Raw genomic sequence first — 24,926 nt, forward strand, 5'->3', positions numbered from 1 at the left:
ATCTACATCCGTCTTCCCCACTGACCATCGGGAGCTATCTTTATCTCTGTATCCTCAGCACTAAGCAGTGTCTAGCACATAGTAGCTCAATAACAACAAACTGAATAATAAATTCATCTATTTCTGAAATACAAATTTCTAGCCATTTTCCCCAGCTCTGTTATTGTTTTCATACTTACAAGATCATTGGTTTCCTGGATTTGTATGTTGGGAAAAAGAATAAAATTATATATTAGAGCCGAAACAGACCTTCAAGCTCACCCAGGCCAGTGGTTTTCAGACGGTGTGCCACAGACTCTTGGATATTCCACAGACCCATTTACCACCAGCTCTTCTTTTCTGCAGGGCTATTAAGGGGAATGAGAGGGAAAAATAAACATATGAAACATGCTCTTTTCGCAGTTTTAAATGTTGGACTTCTTAAATTCCTCTTGAAAAATGGTTCCAAGGCTACAGTTTGAGAACTATTGATCTAACATCCAATCTCCTTGCTTATGAAAAAGTGACAGGCCCAACGGGATTGGCTTTCCTAGGGTCACAGAGTTCTTAATAAAAGAGCCAGAACTAAGATTCAGATGATCTTACTCTCACAGTAGTACTTTTTGCAAAATTCTGAAAAAATGAAGATTATGGACTAAAATGAAATTAGATTATAGACTAAAATTCTATGATGTGCTCACACCAAAACCTATACACAAATGTTCTTAGCAGCTTTATTTGTAACAGCCCCAAACTGGACACAATCCAGTTGCCCTTTAACAGTTAAATGGATAAACAAACTGCAGTATATCCATCCCATGCCATGGAATAATACCGCTTAGCAATAAAAAGGAATTAACTGCTGATACACACAACAACTTAGATGAATCTCAAGGAAATTCATGCTGAGTGGAAAAAGATTACCTACTATATGATTCCATTTACAAAACATTCTTAAAACAACAGAGTTATAGAAATGGAGGCTAGAATAGTGATTGCCAGAGGTTAGGAATTGGGGAGGGAGAAAAATGGGTGTGGTTACAAAGGGGCAACGTGCAGGATCCTGGTGGTGATGAAATGTTCAGCATCTTTACTGTGGTGTTGGATACAGGAACCTACACTTGTGATAAAAATGGCAAAAAACAACACATACACAAATGCTGCAGTTAAAACTGGAGACATCTGAATGACATCAGTGGATTGTATCAATGTCAATATCCTGGTTGTGATAGCGTATACTGTATAGTTTTGTGAGATGTTACCCATGGGGAAAACTGGGTGAAAGCACGCAGGGTCTCTCTATTATTTCTTACAACTGAGTGTGAATCCACAATTATCTTAAAAATTTTAATTTTAAAAAAACTTTAAAATACAGATACCTCCAAAAAATAAAATGGTATTATGTGGATTTATTATTTAGAGCCAAACTTGGGATGCCACAGTTTTTGAGTCCTGAAGCCCAGAGCCTTTTACGAATGCTTTTCAAACGAAATCCTGCAAACAGATTAGGTAAAATTTTTATCTTGTTTCTTTTGCATGTTTCTTGGTATTTGTTTTTTTGGAGAGAGGTGGATGTTTGTTTTGTTGTAGGATTATGAAATATTAGGACAAATATTAAAAGCAAAGACTAAATAAACTATATATTCTTCCCTGAAATAAAACTATTATTTAATCAAAACTAATTAATTTTGGATAGGCGCAGGACCAGATGGAGTTGAAGAAATTAAAAGACACTTATTTTTCTCAACTATAGACTGGAATGTAAGTAAAAGATAAAAACTTGCTTGAATTTTTTTAAATAATTAACATTTGTCTAAGACACTCTTTTTTCTTCTAGAAACTGTACAGAAGAGAAATTCATCCACCTTTTAAACCTGCAACTGGCAGGCCCGAAGATACATTTTATTTTGATCCTGAGTTTACTGCAAAAACTCCCAAAGGTAAGGAGAAAATATAAAAACCCAAATATAAGTCATTATATATTTTTTTTTCTTGTTCAATCAGAAAATCTTTTCTAGTACAACTCTTTATGCTATCCTTGTATCTCTTCTTCATACCCTATCCCTGCCACAATACCTAGATAATTAGTAAATCCTTTACAACATTTTATAGCAGTTAAGATTCTTGTTACATCTTTTAGGAAATTATTTTGTGCCTTAAACTTTAATATTATTTATGTGGGAAAACTTATTTGCTCGTGCATTTATTTATCTGTAGCTATTTTTACATGAAATACTCTTCAGTATAAATAGTTTTCTTTAAAACTCTAATATTAGGTGCTATTCTGGAGGTACTTGTAAAGTTCAAATCCCAAACATAACTTCAACTTTATATGAGATGTAATAACTTCAAAATGAATCATATCCTGTATCATACTTTATCCTAAAATTGCATAAACAGCGATTATTATAGAGAAGTAATCTTTGAAATGATAACCTGTATTTCACTAGTTAGCATATGTATATACATAATGGTGTGTTTTGCACTCTAATGCTCTCTCATTTAGGTGTACCAAACCCCAGGTTTATCATCGACCAGCAAATAACTAGCAAGTGTACTTACATATATTTTCCATAGAATACATCATTCAACATTGCTATAAAGCTTTTCAGCCAAAATTCTCACAATCTGCATTAAGCATTGATGAGTGTTTGTTATTTTTATAAGACAGTCTTAGAAATTTGGATTAATATATGAACAAAATTTTATCGAATACATGGACAGTGATATGCATATAATTGATGCTTTATGGTGATGTTTTACTTTGCTTTCTCGATATAATTTGTACTAATAAAGGAAAAATCTCAGAATATAGCAGTTCTATATCGTATTCCGGATAGGTTCTCTTAGCAAAAGTCTTCAGTATATACATACTGTCTTGCTGATTTAAAATTCACTAAACAATATGTATTACTGAAATTATCAAATTGATGTTCACAAAGAACTTTATACAGAGTTGATGTTTAAATAGACTTGCCTGTTTGCTTTTTGCTTGCCCTTAGCCTTTATTGTGTGTTTATAAATGTTAGTATGCCTAATTATTTATTTATATTTACGAATGACACATTTATTGTCTTTATAGTGGACATTAACTGTTGTATAAGTGTATTTCTATTTATGTTAATACCAATAGATTCCACATAAATAATTAGAATAACAATACATGTCATGTAGTAAAATATATTTTAAGGACTACATACCATGATTATTCTAGAAATTACTTTTGATCCTTAAATATATATGTAAAATAATTTTTAACTTGTAGTTTAGATTACTAGATTCTGATATTATGTACTGAAACCAGTGAACTAAATTCCTTGCTCCTAAATTGTCTGTAGATCAACCTTGTATCTCCTCCTACCATTTAGGGCTGTACCATCTAATATAATACCAATTAAATTAATTAATTACATTTAAATTCATTAAAATTTAAAATGTTCTCAGTAACACTGGCCACATTTCAGATGTGCAGTAGCTGCATGTAGCTAGTGGCTACCATATTGGACAGCACAGATAAAGAACGTTTTCATCACAGCAGAAAATTCTATGGGACAGTGCTAATTTAGAATAACATTAACCCAGTAATTCATCGATTTGTTATATTCTCCAATGGATTAGCTATTTTCTGGGCTCTAAGGGACTAGGATATTAGAGTTGTGATGGCAATAGGCCATCAGGACAGATCTGATACAGTGCCTCAGTGAGTTATATTTAAAGCACCAGGTGCCTGAGAAGTAGAGTTCCAGAATAAGTGAGAAGAGGTCATAATGTCAACAATTCTTCCCTTAATTACATTTCAAAGTAATTACCTTCTTAGTAATTTATGATTCTTTTCAGATTCACCTGGCATTCCACCTAGTGCTAATGCACATCAGCTTTTTCGGGGGTTTAGTTTTGTTGCTATTACCTCAGATGATGAAAGCCAAGCTATGCAGACAGTTGGTGTGCATTCAATTGTTCAGGTGAGTGAATGTCTAAGTGATTTGAAATTTGAAATGTTGTAAGATATAGTTCATTGTGTGAATAATTAAGTTAGATTTGATCTGCTGACTTAAGTGAGAAACTTAAAATACATTTTATATCATTAATGTTACTCTTAGAAATTTCTTTCCTATGCCTTTGAAAAGGTTGCAAGCACCAGAATCCTGATTACCTATCTGAGCTGCGATAAATATCACCATCTTGTCTCTCCCCTCTTCTGTGTCTCAAAATGTTTATCAGTTTTGTTTGTTTCATCCTCTGCCTCTGTCAGGTCAGCTGTGACGAACTGAGATCTCCTGGTTCCCTGATGCCTTAGAATAGGGCTCAGCAGACTTTTTCCATAAAGGGCCAGATAATAAATATCTGAGGCTTTGTACGCTGTATGATCTCTGTTGCAACTCCTCAACTCTACCATTGTAGCACGAAAGCAACCATAGACAATACAAAAACAAACGAGCATGGCTATGTGCCAATAAAACTTTATTTAGAAAAAACTGGTAGTGAACCACATTTGGCGCCCAGGCTGTAATTTGCCAACCTCTGCCATAGAAACATACAAGAAATAAAAATGAACTTAAGCTTTAAGTTTTCCAAGTTTTAAATCCTTGTTCTTTTGGAGCCCCCATTGTCATTGGGAGGAAATGGTTATGGGTACTGCCATAGGGTGCCTCCTACCTCATTATCCCATCTGTTTATCAGAGTTGGAGAAAAAGGAGCTAAAAGCCACAGAAGCAGATGTCTAGATGTGTGAATGTGTGTGTAACAGGAGGCTGGACTAGTAAATGTTACTAGAGGAACACAAGTAGTACAAACCATTAGATTTATTTCTTATCCTAGTATCATGGAAAGATATATTTAGTTCATCTTTCTAATCATAGAAGGAACTAGATATATCTTTTAAAGCATTGAATTTTTTTAAGGTATTATTAGTGTTCAAATTTGATGATTAAGTTGCTTTTACTCTAAAGGTTTTTTTCATGAGTCCATCATCTTGGTTTCTCCACTTTCTAGAAAACGAATTTAAGCACTGGTTTTTGAACAAAATTCATGTTGAAATAGTCTGTCCCTTTACTATGACAAGCCTGTAAGGTATGGCAAGTTTTAAAGTTATAGCTTCTATACCTAATATCCAAACATATTCTACAGACTTCAAGTTTTAACCTATATGGAGCTCATAGGCATGAGATAGGGGAGTTCCTATCGGTATAGCCAAAGACAGCGCAACTTCCCTCAGCCTGTTTATGGAACCAATAAATTGCTCTTCATCATCCTATCACATGTTATTAGTCCTTAACCCATTTAATGGCTTCTCTAGCAGAAGTTGTATTGACTTGAGGGTGAAGAAAGGAAGGCATGGCTACTGATAGTTCCAAATGATGATAATAGGTATTACCTTCAAATATGTTATTTTATTTAACCTTCACCGTTATCCTCTGAGAAAACACAAGTTCAATGTTACACAACCTACAAGTGGTACATCTGCGACAAGAATCCAGATGTTCTAACTCCGAATCTTCCTAAATATTTTCTTCTATACCAGAGGTTTCAGACTTCTCATTTGCAAGCATACTTCAAAGACCTATAGCCTGTTGGGGAGTGGAATGTGACTTAGTCACAGCCAAGACTGTTGGTCCCTTATCAAGTAGCTCTGTGTTTTCACTTGTACATATTTAATTTTTTTTTCTTTTTAACATAAGCTTTTTTAAAGGGCATATTTCACGCTGTGCATTTTATCATAGACATTTCTGAAATATGCAGTTGTAGAAGAATAAATGCTATAAAGATTCATTTTCATTTTCCTGATATTTATTTATACTTAATATTAACAGTACATGGTAAGTAATGTACCAGAGTTGTTATGGAACTCTTCATCAGTTTATAATTATGTTTGTAGCAGTTGCACAGGAACAGTATTCAGTTTACTGATGGATATGAAGTAAAAGAAGATATTGGAGTTGGCTCCTACTCTGTTTGCAAGAGATGTATACATAAAGCCACAAACATGGAGTTTGCAGTAAAGGTAAATGTTTTTAGATTTATAGTGCAACTCTTACCAGTTCTTATTTATGCATGTCAGTGCCAGTTAAAAATTACACTCTTCTTCTTTGATGATGATGTGCCTGTTATTATAAAAAGATGAGATAAGTTTAAATATCTGGCTAATGATCTTCAGGGATATGAATCTAGAACCATAGTTTCCCCTGTGAGCTAAAGGTAAGGTAGCATACATCTAGTTCGCTCGGGACAGTACCACTTTACATCCGATGTGATTTTTTAGCACCCCTTTTACTCTCAAAAGTCCCCCATTTTGTGATCAGGGTTTTAAGGAGTTCCTCGAAATTATATACTAAATTTTGTACGTTTACATTTTTCTGGCAAAAATGTTCATACCATCCTTCATATTTAAAAGGATTTGTGAACCAATAAAACAATAAGAACCACTGTCATAAAATTTATTATCATTAGCTGTTTTATTTTCATCAAGTGTCCTAAGACTACAAACTTTCTAAGCCAAAAACCAAGGCACATGGTTCTATGGTAGACTTCGAGTTGCAAACCTTTTGTTGTAAGTGATCAAATACCATATTCAAGTTTCTGCCTTTTCTTTTTTTGGAATGGTAGCCTCTACTCTCCCATTGCAAGCAATTCAAGTAATGTCTAAAGCTTTCAGCTTACCTCGAATCTTAGAACTAGTCTGTAAGTATGGGTAGCTCATGTTTAGTTGGAGAATGGCATTAATTGTGATTTCTTCCTTCCTTCCTTCCTTCCATCCATCCATCTATCCATCCATCTAGATGTATAGTATGATTTTAACATGTAAAAATAAAAAGAAATATGTTTCATATACGCATAGCAAATATCTGGGAAGACATACAGACGCGGAAATTGTTATTACTATTTTAAACTTGGATCTAATTGTTTAAAAAGTCGTCATTGTCCATAAGGCTTTCTGTCAGTTGTGAGGATAAACCATAGAAACACATTTTAATTTCCTCTTCTACTCATTGTTCATAGTGAAATCTGGGATACGTAGAAATTTTCAAATTGCTTACATGAAAGGAGAGAAGATGAATAATGGACTTCGTAGGCAGTGTAAGGATGTATTGCCTCCATAAACACATCAGAAAAAAAGCAGAAATGTCCTAAGGTCCCTTTTGAATTACAGAAACCAGATCTTCAAGCTATTTGTGGATTCTTGTGACTTAAATTAGATTCATAAAACCAATCCCAGCACAACTTGATTCTATTGAAATTACTACAAATCTAAGACCCACAAGCACAATTATGGATATAATGTAAACTAGTCTCAGATTAGCAGATCAGAGAGAATGTTGCCAAAAATAGCACTTCTAGTGTGTTCTAGTTTTCAAAAGACTAGCCCTAGATCATATCCCTTGAATTAGCATGTTTATTCTATATACCTTTCCTCTTAATCATCCATTTCCCTGATTCCACACTGTCATTTGCAGTTGATTATAGTGGACACTTACATGTTTGCCTTTCCTGTTTCCCAAATACAGAACTGTTTTATAACTAAATCCATTTCAGATAGCAGATTTGACTTATATTGAGAGTTGCAAACTCTTTTCTAGGTTGCTGGAGCATTTGGGTATTTATTGCATACATTAATTACTAAGCAGTTTTAAAATTGAAAATGTGGAAGTCACAAAATTTATTTCAGACCACCCTTTGGATGAAATTAAAGCTAACCTTGTCTTTTTTTAATACAATATTATTTTAACATTAAAACACTTATAGAAATATTTTTAAGAAGCAGCTGACATAAAAGAGTTGGAAAGGTACGTTAGTATTTTAAAGGGCTTTATTATACTAATTAAACTTAATTCTAGCCAAGTAAAATTCTAGGTGTGGTTTTCTGCTTAGCTTTGCACCTAGCTTCAAAAATAAGCTTGTTCTACTTAACTGTTAATTAATTTTTTATAAGTAACTTACAACTAATGGGATATTCCATTGAAGCATGGCATAAAATTTACTTTATGGCCTTGCCATCTACATCAAGACTGGCTTTCAAATTTTGATTAGACAGTCTGGCCAGGTATTTAAATAAAACTGGTTGATAAGTGACTTATATATACAGTGTTTGCATAAGATGATACCCAAGGTTTGTAGCTGTAAATACTGAAGTTTTATGACTGTATAGTTCATGAGATTTCGTGATAACTATTTGCCTTTTAGATTATTGATAAAAGCAAGAGAGACCCAACAGAAGAAATTGAAATTCTTCTTCGTTATGGACAGCATCCAAACATTATTACTCTAAAGGATGTAAGTATATTCTTTAATATAGAATTAGTTGTCTAACTCATATCTGGAATGTTTTCAAATATCATATTGTAGACAAAGAACTTAATATAGTAAGTAAAGGGCCAAAATGGCGAGCAAGCCTGCTATTGCAGCATCAATCCAGTGGCTAGAGAGTATTCGAAAATGGTATTACAGTGCTGCAGGGTTCAATAAACTGGGGTTAATGCAAGATGCTACAATACACATGGATGACGATGTAAAAGAAGTCATAAGAAGGCTTCCTAAGAACCTATATAACAACAGGGTGTTTCACATTAAGAGAGCACTGGACCTGACCATGAGACAGCAAATCAAGCCTAAAGAGCAATGGACAAAATATAAGGAGGATAATTCTACCTTGAACCATATCTGAAAAGTTATTTGGAAAAGAAAAGAGCAGAATGGTCAAAGAAATAATCATGTAATGGAAATGTGTGGATGCAGCTGTCTTCAATGTGTTCATATGATGTTGGTTAAACCTGAAATGTATAACTGAGAATCATCTAGGCTGAAAATGTATTACCTTAAATAAATGTCTATTATAAAGAATAGTAAGTAAAAACTAGATTGGAGGACAACATAGCATAATTTCAGTTATAAAGAAAAATGTGTTTATATAGGTAATTTTTCTACTTTCACTTGAAGAAGAAAAGTATTGCTGACAGTATTGCCTTTAATATTTGCATTTACTGGAACATTTGGGTATTAATTAATATTCAGGATTGGCTAGTCTCACACTCCATGGACTCCCCAAACTGTCTTCCACAGTACTACACGCATGTCTAACCATGTTACTTCCCTGCCTGCAGTTCATACCCCACATCACCTCTGGTCCCTCCCTTCCTCTGTCCATGGCAATTTTCACACCTCCTCACACACCCTGTGCTCCAGCCATGCTCCAGTATGTATGCATTTTTGAAACTGCCTCATTTTCTCATGATGCTCTGTCTTCAAATTTATGGTTCCCTCAGTTGAAAACACTATTTCCCTTCTTTGCCTGGCTAATTACCGTACATCTAAGACTTTGCTAATGCGTTGCTTCCTCCAGGAAGCCTGCCCTGCCCACCACTACCCCCAGGACAAGTGAGGTATCCTTTCCCTCCTACCTATGACTTTTATCATATTAGAGCTTTTGGCAAAGGGTCTGAACTCCTTAGGCAGCATTAAGTCCTCTCTTGCTGATGGTGGTCACATAGGCTCAAAGGCCATATCTGGGTGTGTACAGCAGATGTCATGTGGCCAGCTGAGCCAGAGGATTTCTAAGGGACCTTTCACCTGAGATTTTGTGAATTCTAAAGTTTCGCCTCCCTTCTCCTTCCAAACCAGAAGTCCAGTTTCCTCAGATTAATTTATCACTGCTTATTGTTAAAAGAAGAATGATAACTTAGTCGCGTTAAAACGTGAAGCTTTTAACTGAAGTGACTCTTTATTTAATATAATCTCCAAGAATCCAACCACGTAAATTGAAAAGGAAGTGTAGAAATTACTGTCCGTCAGCCTTGCCTTGGAAGCTCCCTAAGCTGTCACTATTTTTTACATCTTTGCTCCTTTCCAAAATCTCTGATATTTCCCCCACTTTTACTACAGTATCTCCAATATTGTTTTAACTCTTATTTCCATATCTGTTTCTCCCTAGTGGAATAAAAACTTTGAGGGCAAGTACTTTGTTTTCTCCATATTTGGGGCCCCAGTATGTGGTGTGGTACCTCTTATGGAGCTAAATAAAGATACGCAGTAACTCTGTGGTGAAGGGGGAATAAAAAGGACTGAAGTTTAATAAAGGGCTTATTTCTGTTTGGGATCCTCTGGAGTATAAATCCAAAATTACAGTGAGTTTTTTATTTCTACATTGGGAGTAAACTGGTATGCTTCTGGGTGATTGTATAGAATTTCTCTTTGCTACTTAATCTTCCTACTTAATTCTAGCCACAACTTGTCTTTCAGTTTAACCAAAACCAGAATAATTTATTGTACTATGTATATAAATATGGAAGTTCTGCAGTTGCAGAAGTTCCAGGAAAATCACAGGCATGTGTCTTTGTCCCTGCCAAAGTCCTTGCCATCCCTGCCATCGGCGGTAGATAGAAATATCAAGAGGAACGAACCCTAAGAGCAAAAGTTCAGTGCCCCTTCGTCTACAATGCCCATCGTAACTTTGATTGCCATGAATTAAGTTTCGCAGAAGGAAATTACGGTTTATTTTTCCTGACATTCAATCTTGTCGCTTCTTATTTTAATATTCTTATGTGTATAAAACTGCAAGTTGTATATCCTCCATTGGTTGTGATAAGTAAAATTTTCCTTGAATATAAAATGAGTCTTAATTTCTCTTTAACATGCTAAACTTTGCTCTGAGCACATGTAAGGCTTCAAATAATTTTTTACATTTTGTTGTTGAATTTTATAGGTATATGATGATGGAAAATATGTGTACGTAGTGACAGAACTTATGAAAGGGGGTGAATTACTGGATAAAATTCTTAGACAGAAATTTTTCTCTGAACGAGAGGCCAGCGCTGTCCTGTTTACTATAACCAAAACTGTTGAATATCTTCACGCACAAGGGGTAAGTCTTTTTAATGTTTTGTACACACACATACACACACACACCCTTGTTTTCTTGCCTTTTCTTTCTTAATGTTTGATCTAAAATTACAAAAGTAGAAGTTACTTTATGCATGTAATGGAAAGTAACCACTATTAGTTTAATTATCCTACTGTTCCTCTATGTAGACTTCTCCCATTAAGCCCAAAGTGCTACTTTGAAATCTTAGCTTTTTTATATTAAATTCTTAGGCTTCCCAAGAAAAAGCGAGTGAGATCTTCTGACCTGAAAGACATAGCCCTGCTTTTGCCAGGCCACTCTGTACTCTTGAGAACTAGGCCCATTTCAAATTTAGAAGAACCAGAGAATCATGGGTTGTATTCACTTATAAAAGGAAATCCTTTGAACCGATGAGGCCAAATCATCACCTGGCTTCTAGCTGGTGGATGCACTCCTCATTTCTTCCTGTGTACAGATTTTTAATAAATGTCAAGAAATCGTATTTTTAAAAGAAAGAGAAGCCTGGAAGGGAAAAGGGGCAAACAAGAAAATGAGAGGGAAGGAGAAAACGACAACTGCAGAGGAGCGAAGCAAGAAAAAGAATAAGGAAGGGCTTATTTCCCAAGGAGTTAATTTTCAGTTTTGTTTGTTTTTTCCCCTAGAAGCTACCAGGTAGACTGTGTCAATTTAACTCTAGAGCTTCTTGACTTCTAGCTCATCAAGAGTCACCTAGTATGGTAGCTAGAAATTAGTAGAACTCAATATTCAGTGAAGAATTCATGACTTTGCAGTTATCTAAGTCTTCTGTGTTCTTTCCCAGTGCCTCAGCAGTAGTAAGTTATTAAAATGGTCTTGAGAAGTCATGTTCTGGATGTTAGGAACTCAAACTGAGGCAATTGATCAGAATATAGACTCAGAATTTGATAATGGAGGAAACACAAGTCTAATAAGGAGCGTCAGAGAGGCTTATGATAAAAAAAGTATTCAAGTAGGTGATTAAAGGGGGAAAGAAATACAAAACAGTAAAGGAATGGCATCTTTGTGTGTGTGTGTGTGTGTGTGTGTGTGAGAGAGAGAGAGAGAGAGAGAGAGACAGACAGACAGACAGACAGACATTGTACTTGGAAATCAAATAGGCAGTACTTAAAGCCTGGGGTTTTTTTTCCTTTTTACTCCTAAATCCCAGGCCTGTTCCATTGAGCCTGTCTGCACGTTTGTTGTGTACATCCATTGTACATACTGTTCCCTCTACTTAGAATGACTATCCCCCACTGTTCTGCCTGTTCCTTCTGTTCTAAAGGTATTAGATCAGGTATTAATCTCCTCTAGAGATCCTCCCTGACCCCCTTAGTTATCCCCCATCTTACACCTGTTTACTCTCTGCCTCCCCACTACTATGTAAGTTCCTAGCATCTACAGGCAAGGATGTTATGGGTCTTGTTCACCACGGTATCTGCAGCTCCGTATATAATACCCTGACACATGATAGGCACTCAATAAATATTTGTTTAATGAACAAATAACCTGGAGACAGATATTGCTATTTGCATTTCTCCTTAACCCACTTACACAGCTGGACAAAGAGGGGGAAGGTGAATACAGTACTATTCTTTCTTCCTACCCTCTTTGCCCCAGTTCTGTGTTAGAGAGGTATACTTACATTATCAGCATTTTATAATGTTGGAATCGTTTAAAGGTCAGCACGCATTATCTTGTTAAGTGCATTGCTTGACAGTTTGTGAATAATTTTCTGTAATGAAAATGTATTGTTAATGTACCTCTTTAATTTGTATTTCAATTAGGTGGTTCACAGAGACTTGAAACCTAGCAACATTCTTTACGTGGATGAATCTGGCAATCCAGAATCTATTCGAATTTGTGATTTTGGCTTTGCCAAACAGCTAAGAGCAGAAAATGGTCTTCTCATGACTCCTTGTTATACTGCAAATTTTGTTGCACCAGAGGTAATTGTGAAAGAGTTTGCTTGCAGTATTTCAGTATTTCATTTGCTGTGTTCAATATAGAATAGTTAATAGTTGTTTAATTCAAGACTTACTGAACAATTAGAATAAAATGTCAGCACTTTTCTTCTGTTGATAGTTCATGCTGTCATCAGTCTGCAACCTATAATCCTTTTCCTGCCCTGACTTCTGTCTTTCTGCATAATCACACGTCTGTAGCTATCCTTTATGTGCCATGGCAGCACTCAATAAATGTTAATTTGAATACCAAAACTTATATATATATATGAACTGTTAGTAGCAGAAAGTTCTAGAATGGATTAAGGTATTGTTGCCTCATTTGTCAATTGTGTCTTGTTGAGGTTTTTCTTATACGCATTGATTCAGGAGCTATAATTCAGTTCCCAAAACATATCTAAATCTACGTAATAAATGGTGGTGTGCTATTCCTAATTTTTACTTTTCCTAGGTTTTAAAACGACAAGGCTATGATGCTGCGTGTGATATATGGAGTCTTGGTGTCCTTCTCTATACAATGCTTACTGGGTAAGTATGTACCATATGTTGTAAGCATTTATTCATCAATATTTTGTTTATATTATCTAGGTTTTTTATCTCATATCTTTTCATGTTTTCTAATAATACAATTCTGTATATATACAATACATTTAAGCTATATCATTACTAATTTTCTATAATGTATTATTAATGTCATAAGGTCTTAAATTGATTTTTTATACCTTTTTGTACCCTTGTTATGTCATAAACATACACTATTTTAAATGTTTTATTCTATAATGTTTCATATCTTTATATGTTTATATTTTTGTATATTAAGTCTAATTAATATTTCATAACTTATACCTTGACCTGGTACTTTGGAGCTTCATGTTGTTGATATTTTTCACTTTAGTAGATTTCAATAAAATACTACAGTAATTAAATTACTCAGTACTTTTGGGCACTGAAAATAAATATAAAGATTAGCAACCAAAAAAGAAATTTTACTCATTAACATTTTAATTGTATTATAAATTAGTTACACTCCATTTGCAAATGGCCCTGATGATACACCAGAGGAAATATTGGCACGCATAGGCAGCGGCAAATTCTCACTCAGTGGTGGTTACTGGAATTCTGTTTCAGACACAGCAAAGGTAAATATGGCTTCTTATTGTAAGTGTTTGAGAAAATAATTTTTCGTAATCCTTGGTGAGAATAAAAACATCAATTAGAAACTTTTGTTTATGAAGTAGTATTTTGAAGTGATGTTACCAAGTAACTTGAACTCAAAAATGAACCAATTATTTTGTTTTCTTTGGCAGAAGGCAGTGGTTTGACTTTATTATAATCTATACATCCAAAGTTACTTCTTACTGAGGAACATGATGAATAATAATGATGGTAGTCTTCATGATTTGTGTGTCTGCACTGTGCCTCAGGAAGCACTTTATCTAAATTATCCCATTCAATCCTCTTAACAACCCTGTTAAATAAACAATAGCATCCCCATTTCACAGAAGGAAACCAAGGCCCAGAATTTTAGTGTGAACTTGTCCATGGTTACACACCAGGTACGTGTGGGTGCTTCAAGCTGATTCCAAAGCCCTTGTTCCCTAGAATAACTATACCATGTCCTATTTTTGGTCCATATTATAAAAAGGTGTTATCTTTTTCACAATAAACAGTATAGTTTTATAGCGTCAGCTTGAAATCCATTTGAAAAGCCTTTCTAACTGGAAGATCTGCCATCCCTTGGAGTCTTCACTGACTTGCTTTCCAACTCCACTCTAATTTAACTCTATTCATAGAAAATTCTCTTTTAAAAAGAAGAGCAAAGTTTTCCACTTCAAAACAAGAAAAACATAGAGGAGATGAAGAAGATACATACTGGTAAACGTGCCTGCTGATTTTTCTTAGAGGTGGAAGCTTGAGTTGATGTGATTGCATAAATAAATTGAGCGGCAAAAAATTTCTATAGATACTTTTGGCAGAGAAACAAAGCCTCGGCTAACCAGTTTGTATAGATAATATTTGGCTTTGTAACTTCGTTTAAAATGAAATGTTAGCCTTTCCCCTTTCTTAATATACTTTCTTAAATCAGATAATTCATTTTCCTGGATACTTGTTTTTTGTGTTTTTTTTTTTTTTTAATTCAGGTGTTGAGCACCTATAATGTGTTTAATGAGTGAAGACTCCAGGGATAAAAGGTGTGACTCAGATAGAATTCTCGATCTCAGAGAGCTCACAGCCTAGTTGGGAAATGACCAAAAATATACAGTACAGTGTCACATGAGCTGTTACAGTGGTACATTTTCTGTGCTAAAGAAGTTCACGGGTGATGTTCGGTCAGAAAGTTCAGGGAAAGCTTTCTAGAAGCAATGGAGGGATTTGCTAGGCAGCTTTGGGGAACAGAAGGATGTCCATCCCAGGCTGAGGGAGCAGCACATGCCGTTCGTGGTCATGATGGCACAGGAAGGGGAGAATGCTTCCGGGGGCAGCGAGTCGTTTGATATGACTAGTACAGGGTACATGTGAGAAGGGAGCCGATGAACTTAGATTATGAAAGGCTTTGTAGATCATGCTCAGGATTTGGGGTTCACTCTAGGTATTGAGGAACCATTGAAAAATATTAAGCATTATAGTGATCAGATTTTCCTTTTTCAAATTCACTCTGTGAAGCAGTAATTCTTATCCATGGAGTCTGCCACAACCTTTGTTGTGATCTGTTGTGAAGCCTATCAAATAATGTTACCATAAAAAGTATCAGAGCTTACACATTGCCTGCTTTTTTAATAAGTTAAAGCAAATCAAGGTTATCTCCTTAATTTCTATAATTTAGTTCTCATTTACTTGCATTTTAGTATCCTTTTTTGAGTGAAAGAGAAGTACAAATAAAGCAGAAAAAATTGCATCCAACTCACATCCTATCTTATAAATGCCACACTATTACGAATAACTTTTGCTTATTTGTCCAGTTAAGACTTATGATTACAAGCATGACATAATATAGTGAATACCCACAGAATTGGGATAGAGGACTCCATCAATCTGGTGTGTCCCCTCAAGAGCAAGTTGTACTTGTGACTGTCGTCATTCTTATGGACCATATGTGTCATATGTGTCATATGTGTCTTTGAGAAGAACAGGACCATAGCTATCATTTACTGAACACTTACGTGTCAAGGACTGTGGTAACACTTTTACATACATTATTTCATTCAGTTTTCACTGATCTAATATTAAGGACATTAGTGTAAGATTTTGCAGTATTTCGGGTCATGAATGATGTGGATTTAAACTAGAGTAGTTGTAGTGGGATTTGAGCCAAATGGAAGAGAAATTTGGGAGGCAGATATCAAGCGTGAGTAAGGTCCACACTTCTACCTCGGGCAAATGACTGAGTAGTGGTTTTCTTCATCAAGACATGGAATACAAAAGAAGTAGTTTGGAAAGGAGTGATGATTGCAGATGTGGACATTATGAATTTGAAATGCTTCTGTGACGCATAATTAAGAGATGTAGGTCCATTAGGCAACTGGCTATATGGATGTAGATCTTAGGAGAGAAGTCATCATCCATAGTAGCTAAAGCCCTGAGCATGAATGAGCTTATCTGAGCAGACTGATAAGAGAGCCATAGAAGGAATTCAGGGAGCAGCACCATTTAAAGAGAAAGCTTAGGAGGAGGAACCATTGAAGAATAGCAGTAGGAGAAGTGGTTCTAAGTGGCCAAAAGTGCACTGGTTACTACACAGATCTGATTAAAATTATAATAGACTTTTGTTGTACCCCTGGGCACTTTTGCAACCTTTTATTCATTTGAAGCAAGGTTGGGTTGCCCACATTCAGAATTTGGAAGGGGAGGTCCCTAATTGTTTTACTTTTTATTTCTGATTCTGTTCAATTATTTCTTTCTTAGCTGTTAATGATAACTAAAAGTCAGAAACTATAAATATCTAATGGCAGAGGAGTCTTTGGAATAATGTCTCCCCAGTTCCCAATATCCAGTCAACCACCAGGTTCTGTCGGTTCTTTCTCTTAAGTATCTCAATTCCATCCATATTTCTCCATCTTTTATACCCACCCCCCAAAGCTATCATTCTCTTGCCAGTCTCAAATTCGAGTCTCCAGGCTTGCCCTCCCCAATCCATTTTCCTCCACACTTAGTGAATGTAATCTCTCTAAAGTACAAACCTGACCGCATCTCTCCTTTGCTTTAAATGATTTGCCACCAGAAAAAGTCCAAATTTGCTAATATGGCTTATAAGGGCCTTTGTGGTCTGGCTGCTTCTTACCTCTCTCACTTTATTTGCCGCCATGTTCTCCTTCACAATTTATGCTGCAGCCACATTGCGTTCTTTTTCATTCCTTAATTGTGACATGTTCTTTCCTACCTGAGGACTTTCCTCCAAAGGTACTCAGTTCCACCTCCCTGAAATGTTCTGTCAATCCCTCCCTTCTCTAATCCAGCTCCTGCTTATCCTTTGGGCGTCACATTCCTCTAAAGAAGTCACTTCAGGGCCACCCTGCCCTGTTCAGGTCAGGTCTCTCTTTGTGTTCCTCTAGCTGCTCCTCCTATTTATTCATCCCATCAAAGACCTTACTTAATATTTGCTTTGTAGTTGATTCTTTGTCTCTCCCTTACTGGGCTGAAAGCTTCAGGAGGTCACAGTTCATTTCTATATTGTTCACTGCTAAATACCCAAAGCCTAGCAGAATGCCTGGCCTTTAATGGATACTCGGTAGATATGCTTTGAATGAAAAATTAAACAAGTGGTACATGGCTTTTATAAATCACAAGTGTGTTATTTGGGAGAGTATAAAACTATATAGCAATTACATGGATCTATATTCCATGCATAGGAAATCATTTGGATAGATAGAAAGCATTTGTCTCTGGAAGAATAGGATTCTGGGTATTCAAATTATTTTGCTTCTCTATGTTTCTGATTTTTCTATAATGCCTGTGCATTGCTTTTGAAGTAGGAAAAAAAATTTAAATGCTATAATCTTGGGTAGCATTTAGAGCCCTCCAGTTAAATTCATGTTATTGGACAGTTCTGCTTTTCAGTATTGCCAGCAGCACAAAAAATCTTAAGTAGCTGAAAATTACTTAAAAATAAACCTACGAAAATGTGGAAACCTCAGAATATCTAAGGAGGAAAAAAGCTGAAGTATTTAAAGATACATAAAACGTGGTAAATTTACCCTTTGTAATGCACCAAAATCACTGTCACTCAGGGAAGAGAAAACAGAGACTTAGGTTTCTGCTTTTTAAAAAATAAAACAAATTGTCATGTTGACCAAATTGCTTTGAGCTCCAAGGTCTACCTACTACCAGGAAAAAATAGTATCATGGTAAGGAACTGTATTCAACAGTATAAAGTGCTATAGATAGAAAACAAAAATACTTAAGTTTGTTTTATTATTATTATTCTCATTACAGGACCTGGTGTCAAAGATGCTTCATGTAGACCCGCATCAGAGACTGACTGCTGCCCTTGTGCTCAGACACCCATGGATAGTCCACTGGGACCAACTGCCGCAATACCAACTGAACAGACAGGACGCACCACATCTGGTCAAGGTGAGCAGCCCCATTCAGGCCCTATTTTCCACATGTCCTTCAGGAGAGACCAGGAGACGCCCTCTCCATGCCGCAGTACCTTTCCCTCTTGCTGTCTCTCTCAGCCTGCACTCAGTTCTCCTGTGGGATTCTCTTACAGTGGGTGATTTAGAAAAGAAAAAGGCAAGCCATGCCAAATATTGTAATAAATCTAGTTTAAGAATGATTTCTTAATTTGTGAATCATCAATCAGAGAAGCTTATGGATTTCTTAACTTTTCTTCATATTGTTTTTTCTTATGCACAACCCAAAGCAAACTTTGAGGTTGTCATCAGAGGCAAAACTCAAGTTCCAAAAGAGCATGCCTTGCCGCTTCTCATATTAAAAAATCACAAAGAAAAACAAGTCAAATAGCCCTGAGAAAAGTGGAGACTGCTTGTTATAAGCTCATCTCTGTCCTTTCTCATCCATAATTTCAACCTCCCACATTGGCCTCTTCCTTTTCAGTTAAATCAGAGGATTTGACCAGTGTGGTTATTTTGATTCTGAACCTAATAAGATCTACATAAATTTGCTAATGAAGAAATTATCTGGGAAAATACATCTTCATTTCATATTCTGTGTACAACTTCCCTTTGTCATTTTTGTTTTGACTTTTCTTTCATGTTTTCAGGGTGCCATGGCAGCTACATATTCTGCTTTAAATCGTAATCAGTCACCAGTCTTGGAACCAGTAGGCCGTTCTACTCTTGCTCAGCGGAGAGGTATTAAAAAAATCACCTCCACAGCCCTGTGAAGCGACCTCAGTGGATATTTGGTACCGTGGTGTAAGCTGATAGCACAAGTTCTGGCGACAGGTAGCACATATCTGAGAGACACCTGCAAGCACACACTGTCCCAGCTGGTACCCATAATGCTGCTGCTCCTGCTGCTGCTCCCGCTTTCGTCTCTTCTCGCTTTAAATGATTGTTAGCAAGTTAGATTTTCCTGGAGCTTCGATGAAATGAAAATGGAAACATGACGAAGATATATTCACTGAATCAATAAGAAGAATAATGAACATATGAATACCACCTAAAAATACACTGAATAAAGTACTCTACACCATATAGCATTATTTTTATAGGAAATATTTCATGTCCCTTAAATATTCTTTGTTAGTTATAGGGATGGACAGTTTATGTTAAGCACTTAGCTTAATCCGTTTATATTAGCACTGTATCCCTTGTGCCATCCAACATTTTGTATGTTTTTGTAAACAGTTCATATACAGTACATTTCTGTACTGCTTTCTTTAATGTATACATGCCTTGTTTAACTTGGAATCTATTATTATTAATCAATCGACTATTAAATCTGGTTAAATAGTTCACCTGGATTAACAGTATTGTTGGACAGCCCTAAAAACAGCCAGATTGTGGAACAGCTGTTGAATGTAATCCTTCCAAAATGTACATATCTTTCCCCATGTCTGTTTCACTGGTTCGCTCGTTTGTTTCTTAAAGTCAGGTGCTGTGTCAGACATACCTAGAGAGCTGTTATGGCAGAGAAAGTTATATGTGTGTAACATGGCATCAAGACTACACCTGTGAAGTTAGTCCATATACTTTGCAACTCCTTAAGGTTCCTTTTTCTTTCATTAAGGAAGTAGTTCTTGCACTTTTAATCTTAAACGATGTCCATACTTAGTATTGGCATATAACTTGGAATTTTGCCAGTATACATCGAAGGCCTTTTGGGAGTCATGGTGAAAAAATTGGCAAAGCAGAATTTAGCAGCAGGTCATTCAAGTCCCATTGGATATTTTTCATGTTTACATAGATCAAATTGCAGAATTTAGCATACGAACAACAGGATACCTGTTCCCGTATACCTGTGAGAAAAGTAGGCTTTTTCAGAAAAAAGGTAAATAATAACGAGTTCTATCCCATTACGATGCTCTATATTAAACACTAATTTGAATGTAATAAAAGCCACAGGGCTCCCTCTATATGAAATTGGATTTAAACTTTCTTATTCTAGGGAAGAAAACTTTCGTGATCAAACAATATCTGTTCTAACCTGAAATCATAGCTAAGGTAGGCTAAGTGAATGTTCAGCATTGAGTGTTTTCTGAATTTTTCCTGATGATTTATAACCATGCAGTGCTTCCTTTAACTTCAGAAATGGTCAGTTTTCATAATGGTCACTGGGTCTACTGAGATTACAGTATTCATCATCTACATCTAGTTTGGTAGTTTCCATAGTTTTATTTGATTAAAGAAACTTCTGTATTCATTATTTGTGTCTTGGCCAAATTACCTAGCATGCATCAGTATATGATATGAAAAACATATGAGCAAGGAAAAAGTGATTCAACTTACCTCATCAAGAATGTGCCCAAACAGATCTTTCTTAGTTGTGTACTAAGCCATTTACATCAGAAATCTTTTTTCCTGCCAGAAGCTTTAAATCTCCTGAGAGTACGAAGCCAAGAAATCATGGTCTATCTAACTGTCTCGGAAGCCACTTGTTATTCTTTAATTTCTCCTCTATGCAATTAAAGAGGAAGAGAAAAATCTATAACATTCCTTTTGCCCAAGTGACACAAAATGATTATTGCATAGAAATCAAATGTAAGTTTATCTTCAATAAAAAAAAAATGTATGAGGAGAGATTTCAGAAGATCTAGATGGAGAAAGTTTTTTAAGTCTTGAGTATATGGATGGTAACTATTAAAAGCTGCTTTCCATTGCCTGGAAAGAAAGCTTTTCTTTTTTCTTTCTCTATTCAGTGTTTCAAATCACGGTCATCCCAAATTCTTGTTGCTTTTAAAATGTTAATGGAACTCTGACCATATATTTTCAAATTTTTGACACTGATGCTGTCCCATAATTACTTAGGTGTATTGTCCATCATAGTCTTTTAGAACCAGAAGTAAATGTATGAATCCTTAACTTCCCATTCAGTTTTTTTCCCTCATAACACCATGCTGCCTTCCCTTCATATCATATCACCCAACCAGGAGCTGAGTTGTTCAAAAACTACATATTTCCTGAGGCAGCCCTCTACTGGTATATGAATGCCAAGTTTATCACTTTTCAAAAATACTGCCTTCTTTGCCTAGTCCACCTACCAGTTTTATTGGAGAAAAGCAAGTTATATGTTCACAAAACTGAAGGCTTTCTGCCTATAAAGCAGTTCCTGAGCATAATTTATTTTATCTGTGGTTGTGGTGTTCCTATTGCCTTTGACTTCCAGCAGACAGACTCAGCCAACAGTGTGCTCTAAAGGTAGTGCTTGTGCTGAGTGAACCTTTCCATTCATTTCTCCAGGTCCAATTCCTCCAGACCTCTACGGTTGTAGTGAGGCCCTTCACCAGGTAGTACTGCTGGTTACCGGGGCTTCTTCCAGGAGGTTTCAGTTCAATCTTAAAGATATTTCAATGTGAAAGAAGGAACTAAACTATCAGGCCACTTTCACAAACCTCTCAGTTTATAACCCAAACTAATACCCAGAATGGTAGATTGCATTTAACATTGCTAAGCACATATTGGAAAATACAGATTACACTACCATGTATTTTATATCTTCCCTTTCAAGTGATGATGTTGAACCTAAGGTAAGTTCATTGTCCTTTTAATTTTTTATATAAATTGTTTTTGTTCCTTCTAATTTGTAGAGATGTCTTCTTTCTAAGTACAATAGACCCTGGACTTTAACAGATTTTATATGGATTCATTTATTCACAGGCAACCCTAAAAGTCCAAAAAATGTACTAATTTTGACAAGGCACAGAGTTGAGATGCTGTGAGGCCGATATATGGGAAAAGTCACTTAGCGAGTGTCTGGAGAGGGTGTGGTGTGTATATGGCAGAGATTCCACATTTCACGTGTGGTGGGCTGCAAAGAGCAGGTTTGGGTCAACCATTTCCCATCTGTTTTGAAGAAGTGGTTGCTGTTGGGGCCAGGGGCCATATCATGGGAGGTGGGGCTGGCCTGTTAGCTGTGCCCTGCACCCTCAACCCAGAAGAGATTTGAAAGGAGAGCGGGGTGCAACGGCTTCATGAGTAGGCAGAATGGTTTGGGTAGGAAAGGGGTTGGGGTGGGTCCAGCCTGGGGTGAGAGAAGAAAAGCATTCAAGACTTGGGGGTCTTGGTACAGATATGCTTAATTACCACGGAAGCCAGCAATACACATCTCAACATGACTTCGATATTCTCTACTTCCTGCCTTTTACAAATGTCCTAAAATTTTTCAGCTTGCTTTACTGTATTTTATAGAGAAAATTGTCTCTCATGGTGATATCGAGCATTTGAGACTTATGAAGGCATCAGAACAGATATCAGGAATGTAAAGGGTCAGAAAAGGTCTGCTTTCTGAGATTAACAAACATGATGGGTTTCATGGCTGACTGGGTGCTTAAACCAAGAGATTCCACCCCAGTCCTAGAGTTCTGTCCTCTGAAATGTCCAACTCCTTGTGGCTAGCAAACTGGATGTATACTTTGAGCCTTATTTAATTCACAGATAAGTTAACTCAGCATTTTTATTTCAATAAATGAAAATAGTCCTCTTTTCACCTCCAGATTGCTTACATTTTGCTGGTCTCCCCAAGTGACCATTGGTGGAGACCAATTAATGAAGGAATGAAATTCGCTTTCTTGGGACTGTGGTATTCTACAAAGCCATGCTTAACCACTTTTTCTAGTGAAGAATCTACAGAATGATAATACCTAAATATGGATGGCCAAGAAGAATTTGTATCTACAGTGTGCTTTATGTATTTTTGACACTGCTGTATTCTGTGTGATCGAGTGACTTGTAACTGGTTCCAATGTGACTGAGTGTTCTCAAAGAATTCTAGTAACTAAGTTGACTTAATTTTCTTAATTAAGCTTTGTATTACTATCAGTCTCACATTTACCACTTTGATTCCAGTCTTGTAACTGTTCATGACAGGGCATACCAAGGGTTGGGATAAGAGCCTACTTCCTACCTCTTAAGGCACTTTCCTCATTAATTTGCCATGTAACCTTGAAGTGCATGATAAGCTGTTTAAATGTCCATGACTTCTCCCAGAGCAACTAACAAAGTATATGATTGAATAGAGATTAGTGGAAAGGAAAATTAGAGACTAGATTCTGAGGTGCAAACCTCAAGAAAACCTCTTTAGAGCACATACCATTTGAGTACAATATATGTAAATGTATGTGAGAAGAGAGTCGCTATAATATTCCTCTAAGTAGATTAGTTCAATATCTAATGGAAGTGAAAAATCTTTACTCCTATTATCACTATAGTACTGAATGAACTGTATACTGAGTTTTTCAAACAAGTATTTAAATTAGAACTTTTAAATACAAAGCAAGGGCATACGGATAAAGGTTTTGGTTTGTGTTTCTCTAAGTGTAGTTTACCATCTAAAGTGTTTTTTTGTTTGTTTGTTTTTTTAATTTTAAAAAAGCTTCAAGGTATTGCCATTCCTTCGCATCCTTAATAATTATGGGTGATGAGTTTTTAAGTCTTAAAATTATGTACATGTATTAGGTTTATCTTAACTCTTACCCTAAACAAAAGGGAAGGTATACACCTAAGGGATGTAATTATTTTGCATTTTTGGCCATGGGTGGGAATGGGGTGGGCATCTACTTAAACAGTTTTTAAAAAAAAAAATCACAAGTATTTTTCTACTATTATATATGATCTTAATTTCTACTAGTTCTCTCTAGTAAGGCATGCCAGAAGCCCAAGGTACCATATCATGAGTTCATATGTATTGTACCTTTTATTGGTGGTTAAATCGCATCAGATGCTTGGCACTGCTGCCATAATTATGAAATGCTTGTAAAGGATTAAATATCACTGAATACTTTAAATTGTTTTACTTAAGAGTCTAATCTGGGAAGTTTTCAAATCATACTATTAATGTGTAATCTAAGCTCTTTCAGATGTATCCATGAATAATCTTGGAACAATATTGCTTGTATTCCTGTCACAGAACAGGTTTTGTAATCTTTAAAAGAAATGAAAATTTATATAATAAAGTTTCAAATAAATGCATGTATGTTCCTTTATCGGATTATTTCAATTACATGATGATCAGTCCTTCATATTATCAAATTATTCTATCCAAAGTATAAATCTATCAAGTTGGATTGATAGAACTTCAAACAGGAATGTTTCTGAGTTAAGTGCACACTAATTTTTCTGTGCAAAGTTTTGGTTAGCCTAAAGAGTTTGTCAGATCAGACCCACATCAGTCATAGATTTTACCCAAACCAAACTTGATTGTTCAGAGGATACAGGGTAATCATCAGGCACAGATGAGAATCTTTCCTTGGAGAAGTCCAAGATTATCAATTTAACTCCAAAATAACCTTTTTTCTCCCTCATTATAATACATTTTGGATTCAGAATTAAAGGACAAGTTTGTTTCTGAGCAATGTATGCGGAGATATTGTTTAAACAAAGGGAGTCATTTGGTTTTGCAACATCCTCTTTTTATGCCTCATTAATTACACAATTTAAATGATAAGCTCCCATTCTCCAGCCAACTATGCCTCATAAATCCATAAATTCCAGGTTTTACAATAAGCCATCTCTGTA

The 24,926-nt window shown here is 35.8% G+C and overlaps 1 protein-coding gene and 1 pseudogene across 4 annotated transcripts in view; both read left to right on the forward strand.

The window, feature by feature from the left end:
* Nucleotides 1–24,380, forward strand: part of RPS6KA3 (ribosomal protein S6 kinase A3) — a 99,144-nt gene extending 74,764 nt beyond the window's left edge. For all 4 annotated transcript variants that reach the window (XM_006911620.3, XM_025046589.1, XM_015589158.2 and 1 more), the window contains 12 exons: nucleotides 1,400–1,488; nucleotides 1,676–1,740; nucleotides 1,817–1,919; nucleotides 3,817–3,941; nucleotides 5,855–5,980; nucleotides 8,158–8,247; nucleotides 10,673–10,831; nucleotides 12,613–12,774; nucleotides 13,241–13,317; nucleotides 13,811–13,928; nucleotides 18,220–18,360; nucleotides 19,013–24,380. In XM_006911620.3, coding sequence (XP_006911682.1) covers nucleotides 1,400–1,488; nucleotides 1,676–1,740; nucleotides 1,817–1,919; nucleotides 3,817–3,941; nucleotides 5,855–5,980; nucleotides 8,158–8,247; nucleotides 10,673–10,831; nucleotides 12,613–12,774; nucleotides 13,241–13,317; nucleotides 13,811–13,928; nucleotides 18,220–18,360; nucleotides 19,013–19,135 — 1,378 coding nt within the window. In that variant the 3' untranslated portion in view covers nucleotides 19,136–24,380. The remainder of the gene's footprint in view (nucleotides 1–1,399; nucleotides 1,489–1,675; nucleotides 1,741–1,816; nucleotides 1,920–3,816; nucleotides 3,942–5,854; nucleotides 5,981–8,157; nucleotides 8,248–10,672; nucleotides 10,832–12,612; nucleotides 12,775–13,240; nucleotides 13,318–13,810; nucleotides 13,929–18,219; nucleotides 18,361–19,012) is intronic.
* Nucleotides 8,265–10,520, forward strand: LOC112479497 (annotated as a pseudogene).
* Nucleotides 24,381–24,926: the final 546 nt, after the last annotated feature.

Source organism: Pteropus alecto, unplaced genomic scaffold (assembly GCF_000325575.1).
Source record: "Pteropus alecto unplaced genomic scaffold, ASM32557v1 scaffold23, whole genome shotgun sequence".
Taxonomy (NCBI): Eukaryota; Metazoa; Chordata; class Mammalia; order Chiroptera; family Pteropodidae; genus Pteropus; species Pteropus alecto.